The sequence below is a fragment of the Scyliorhinus canicula genome, chromosome 18, assembly GCF_902713615.1.
Source record: "Scyliorhinus canicula chromosome 18, sScyCan1.1, whole genome shotgun sequence".
NCBI classification, from domain to species: domain Eukaryota; kingdom Metazoa; phylum Chordata; class Chondrichthyes; order Carcharhiniformes; family Scyliorhinidae; genus Scyliorhinus; species Scyliorhinus canicula.
Genome location: NC_052163.1, coordinates 40,269,616 through 40,275,615, shown reverse-complemented (window position 1 = coordinate 40,275,615; position 6,000 = coordinate 40,269,616). Strand labels below are relative to the sequence as shown.

Sequence of the window (6,000 nt, the reverse complement as noted above, 5' to 3'; positions counted from 1 at the left end):
GCCAACTTTACATCTTGGCATTGCCAGCCTAGCACCCTGGCAGTGCCCTTGCCAGCACCACCTGGGAACCTTGGTGGTGCCAGGCTGGCAGTTCCAAGGTGCCCAGGTGGCACCAGCAGTGCCAGCCTGCCCAGAGGCTGACCACCCATGAGCCTGATTGCCTGGGAGACTTCCCCAAGGGCCATTTCACCTGGTCTCAATTTGTGGGACCTCCTCAGCAAGACCGGTGTTTGAGTTTTTGAGTAATATTAGAGCTACACTCATCCATGCAGGTGTAGAGAAATTAATCACACCCCTTGTAGAAGGTGGACAAGCTTTGAGGAGTCAGAAGTTAAGTTACTTACCTCAGTCTTCCCAGCCTTGACCTGCTCCTTGTAACTACAGTACTTACATGGCTGGTCTAGTTCAGTTTGTGGTCAGATTACCCCAATTCAGCAATGGTAAAGACTTTGAAAAGGGGATATATCTATAGATTTTTTTTAAAGAGATGGTTATTGCCTGGAACTTGTGTGGCACAAATATCACTTGCCACTTTTCAGCCCAAACCCCAATGCTGTCTAAGCCTTGCTGCATGCAGGTACGCACTGCTCAAGTATCTGAGGAGTTGTAAATGTTACTGAATACTTTTATAAATCATCAGTGAACATCCCACTTCTTTAGCGTGGCCAATCCACCTACCCTGCACATTGTTGGGTTGTGGGGGTGAGACCCACGCAGACACTGAGAGAATGTGTAAACTCCACATGGGCAGTGACCCAGGCCCGGGATTGAACCTAGGTCCTCAGCGCCTTGAGGCAGTAGTGCCAACCACTGCGTCACCGTGCCACCCTACATCTGCACTTCTGATCTTAGGATGGAGGGAAGGTCATTGATGAAGCAACTTAAGTGAGTTGGGCTGAACACTACCCAGAGTAGTCCCTGTAACATTTCCCTGGCATGGAGATGTTAAAGATGACTTTAACCAAGAGGGTTCCCCTGATTCCCATTCACTTCAATTGTGCTAGAGCTCCTTGATGCCACTGTCTATTAAATGCAGCTTTGATGTCAAGGGTCACTCTCGTTCACCTCTGGAGTTCAGTTTTTATCCATGCCACAACACCCTGGGTTAGTGCATGGTCAATTCCAGCCCACTTGACCTGGAGTTGCAACACAGATGAAATAGATTTTTAAAATATTCATGGCTTTGATTGAGTTAAATTGATTAGTCACAAGGTTTGTAAAATTTAAAAACAGTAACCTTTTATTAACAGTAATGATAAAAGACAAAAAAGATATAACTGACCATCCGATATCTGATTCCCACCCCCCTTTCTAACCCGCATCAACAAGTTATCAGGAGGAAGGTGGTCTGGATCGGGGCTAGAATGAGTGGGTCCAATTGGGTCAAACCTGGCTCCCGGTGGGACTGCCCTGGGAGGAAGCTGCCCTGCCGAAGGATCAAAGCCAGGAATCGTGGTACTCCTGACCTTAAAGGATCGACAATCATTCCACCTCTTTGATCGCCAAATGGGTCGAGATCATCTCCTCCTGAAACAAATGGTGCCATAGGGTCAGACCAGAGGGGCTGCCTCTGTGGTGCATTGGGTGGAATGGAGAATGGGTTGATATCCGTGTGGTTCAGCACCTGGAACAGGATGAACTGGTTTCTTTCCTTTCTGTGGTCCTCCTCCAGCCCTCTGTTTTATACCAACTAAAGGAGAAACTATTGTTGATTCAATATGTCTCCGCAACTCCCCTTCACGACTGTCATACTGCTGCAGGTGAACTGATTTGACAAAACTACTCCAGATAACTGTTCACAGATGTGATCAAAATAGCAAGCATATTAGTTAAAAATTGAAAAGTTGGACAAATGTTTTCACCCAAATAGCAATAGAGTTGTTGAATGAGTAGTCGGGGAAAGATACCAGAGTAGAGATGAAGGATCATCTTTGGCTAAAAATAGGACAGTTCTTCCGGCCTAACATCCTTGTTTAGTTCTGAAATCATAATTGGTGAGTCACTTGCATTCAACGTGATGAAACTTCACTGCCTGTGTGTTCAATTCCACTGAAATCTAAACTGCATAATACTCGTTAATTCAGGGACAAATCCAGCCTGAGGATTTACACCTCCATCTCAGGGTCTTACGGGAATAGATTTTTTAAAAGTCTCTTTACTCCCACATGAGGCCAACATCCCAAGAACGACAGAGCTCATCAATAGGATTGTCAAATTATTTATGTCTAGTCTCCTGTCTGACATTTCCTGCTTCACAAGTCCTGGGTCAACGGCAGCTCTTACTGCCAACGCAGTCAATTAAACCTGAAACCTTCTGGTCTTCTAACTCTGATTTTATGAAACCAAGTCCATCGCGAGTTAATACCAGAGTGTTTAAAAAGACCCCAAACAAGAACTGAAGACAAAAGTTGGCGAATGCAAGTTTTATTGTGTAGAGTTTAGGCAGGGCAGGTGAGTGGCATACCTACCCTTTTAAAGGTTTATGTGCTATATAAAGGACACACAAATTAATCAATTCCATAGGAATTTCAGTGACTCTTGAACTGGCTATTTATTGGTCATGGAAATGGGATACTGCGTAGAATCCTTTGGAGAATCTCATTTCCTCGAAGGGCATGAAGTGTGTCTTCATACAGGTGGTTCACTGCGCTACACAGCTGCTCGTGTGGGAAGTCTGTTCTCCTGCACATCACCACAGTGATGACTGTGCCTAGCAGCAGGAAGAGCAGCACCTTCAGCAACACTTGGTGGAATAAGTGTCCCTTTTGAGATGCTGACGGACTGGCGGAAGAAGCTGGTTCTAAATGGGATGGAGAAAACAAACAATGATTTAATTAAAACATGTATTCTTGAACAACTAATAATGTTATACTGCTTTAACTGAGAAATCTGGATGGCACAAGCCGCAGCCTCTTAACACAGGTAATGATCTAGTATTAAGAACTAGGCACAATTCTTCTTTATTCTTCAGCCCTGTATCCACTGCAGGGGATAAAAGCAAATTACTGCAGATGCTGGAATCTGAAACAATAGGGAAAATGCTGGAAAGTCTCAGCAGGTCTGACAGCATTTGTAGGGAGAGAAAAGAGCGAACGTTTCGAGTTCAGATGACCCTTTGTCAAAGCTTGAATCAAAGACTCGAAATGGTAGCTCTTTTCTCTCCCTACAGAAGCTGCTAACCTGTTGAGATTTTCCAGCATTTTCTCTCCACTGCTGTACTGTGGCTGGAAGCCCTTTCATAGACTGCTCAGTTTCTCCACCTTTGCTTTATTCTTTCACAGGATGTTTTGCGTTGGGGGGGGGGGGGGGGGGGGGGTCCACAGGTAAGGCCAGCATTTATTGCCCACCCCCAATTGCCCTTGAGAAGGTAGTGGTGAGCCTTCTTGAACTGTTGCAGACATGTGGTATAGGGGTACCCACAGTGCTGCTAAGAAGGGAGAGTTTCAGGATTTTAATCCAGTGACAGTGAAGCAACAGTGATATAGTGCCGAGTCAGGATGGCGTGATAGGTGATGTTGTGACACAGTGGGTCGCGTCCCTGCTTCTGAGCCAGAAGCTTCGGGTTCAAGTCCCACCCCAGGACTTGGTGGCCAAGGAAGACCTGCTCACAATACTGCCAAATAGGTTGACTATCGACCTGCAAAAGTTTTCCACCACCCCAACTGCAGGTGGTTTGGGCGGGAGGGATTCCTGGTCAGCCATTCAGAGTGGCAACCATCAGGCTATAAGCCTCTGGTGATAGGTTTCAGGAAAAGCTCACTATGGGAACAAATGAACATCTGCCTTGTGCACCACTCGGTGCATGAAGAGAAACAACAGGATGATGTGTGGCTTGGAGGAGAACTTTCAGGTGATGCTGTCCCCATTTGTCTGCAACTCTTGTCCTGGTAGGTGGTGGCAGTGATAGGGTTGGAAGATGCTCTGAGGCTTGGCGAGTACATTCTATAGGTGGTATACACCGCTAGTGGAGAGAGTGCCGCTCAAGTGGGTGACTTTGTTCTGGTGTCAACATTTTTGGTGGAGGTGCACTCATCCAGGCAAGTGCGGAATATCCCCTCACACTCATTACTTTTGTATCCTGTAGATGGTGGATAGGCTTTGGAAAGTCAGGTGCGAGTTACTTGCTGCAGATCATTGATGAAACAGCCAATAATTCAACAACTTGCAAGCAGTTCGGGAGGGGGGCTACCTCTCACGCAGGATGTTCCCACTTATTATTCCCCATCGGGATATGTTTCAGGAAAAAAGCTCGGTATGGGAACAGATGAACGTCTGCCTTGTGCACCACGAGGTGTGTGAACATGGCCTAATCCAAGCATAATTAAACCTGAGCAGAACTATGCCAACATACTCTCTGCTGTGGTCTCCAATACTAGTGTTCCAGCACTCTGATCACTGGCACCAACATTATTCCTTTTCTTTTGCTCATCATTCAGAGGTTTATCCCTCCAATTTGCACCCTTGTTATGGAAACTTATGGCCTGTCAAATATGTACTGGTATTTTCCTTGCCATGAGCCATCTCATCCAACTCCCCTCTCGTTCACTCCCCATTTTAGATCCATTATTGACATCTCATCATAATGACAGTGCTTCCAATGCTGCGCCACTCCCCAGTAACACACTGGGATGCAAGCTTGAATTATAATACCCCAGCCTAGAGTGGAATTGAACCCACGACTTTCTGCCTCTGAGGAGAGAGTGCTAGCACTGTATTGTGGAATGAAGAAGGCATCCAGAAGTTCCAACTGATATCTTTACAGCTAAATGTCTGCTGTTGAAGAGTTGGAGAAAAGGCGTGAAGCCTTTTATTAAGCAAAAATTTACTTTGCTTTCAAAGTTGTGGATTTTGCTTCAGAAGGGGGCTGCAGCAGAAACGTCCATGGTCTCACCAGCTTCCATGTAAAGGGGTTTTTCCTTGATTCTTTTAATTCTCTGCTGACCAGTGAAAATCATCTCATTTTGTCAGCAAATTAGAATCAATGGAATAAAAGAACAGCAGCATTGACACAAAATTGGCTGAGTGACAGGAAAAGAGAATAGTTGAGGACAGTTGTTTTTTTAGATTAGGGGAAAGTCACATTGCAGGGTTCCGCAGGGGTCAGTATTAGGAACCTGTAACCTATATTTAAGACATGCAAGGCACAATTTTAAATTTGTGAATTACAAAATTTAGAAGTATTATGAACAATGAGAAGGACACTGCTAACATTCAGGAGTACATAAACAGGCTGGTGGAATGTGATGACAAGTGGCAGATGAGATTGAATGCAGAGAGGGGTGAAGTGATTTATTTTGGTAGGAGCAATGGGCAATGGCAATATAAAATAAAGGGTGCAATTATAAAGGGGTGCAAGGGCAGTGGGACCTTAGGATGTATGTACATAAATTTCTGAAAATGGCAGTGCAAGTTGAGAAAACCAGTAATAAACCATATGGTCGAGGGAGGGAGTAGGTGAGGGGAAGGTGTCCAAGGTTTATAAGGAGCTGATGGACTGTGAGGGAGCCCCGATAGGAAGAGAAAAGTTAAATGGAAATGGGAGGAGGTGGGGGGGGGGTTGGAGGCAAGGATGTGGGAGGCCCGGAGGAGGGTGAATGAGTCCCCGTCGTGTGCAAGGCTTATCTAGTTCAAAGTAGTTCACAGGGAGCATATGACGGTGGCTAGGATGAGTAGGTTCTTTGAGGGAGTAGAGGACAGGTGTCGGCGGTGCATGGGGAGGCCTGCAAACCATGTCCACATGTTCTGGGCATGTCTGAAACTAAAGGAGCTCTGGAAGGGATTCATGGACGTAATATTGGAGGTGTTGAGGGTGAAGGTGGTCAATATTTGGGGTGTTGGAAGATCGGGAGTCCAGGGGGCGAGAGAGGCTGATGTTTTGGCCTTTGCCTCCCTGAAAGCCCAGAGATGGATTTTGTTTGGGTGGAAGGACTCGAAACCACCAAAATCGGGGCTGTGTGTGAACGACCTGGCGGATTTCCTGAGGTTGGAAAAGATTAAGCT

The 6,000-nt window shown here is 45.9% G+C and overlaps 1 protein-coding gene across 2 annotated transcripts in view; it reads right to left on the bottom strand.

Moving 5' to 3' along the window:
• Nucleotides 1–2,408: 2,408 nt before the first annotated feature.
• The window catches only part of lrrc59 (leucine rich repeat containing 59), a 37,682-nt gene continuing 34,090 nt past the window's right edge, over nucleotides 2,409–6,000 (bottom strand). For both annotated transcript variants that reach the window (XM_038777097.1, XM_038777096.1), the window contains exon 7: nucleotides 2,409–2,800. In XM_038777097.1, coding sequence (XP_038633025.1) covers nucleotides 2,559–2,800 — 242 coding nt within the window. In that variant the 3' untranslated portion in view covers nucleotides 2,409–2,558. The remainder of the gene's footprint in view (nucleotides 2,801–6,000) is intronic.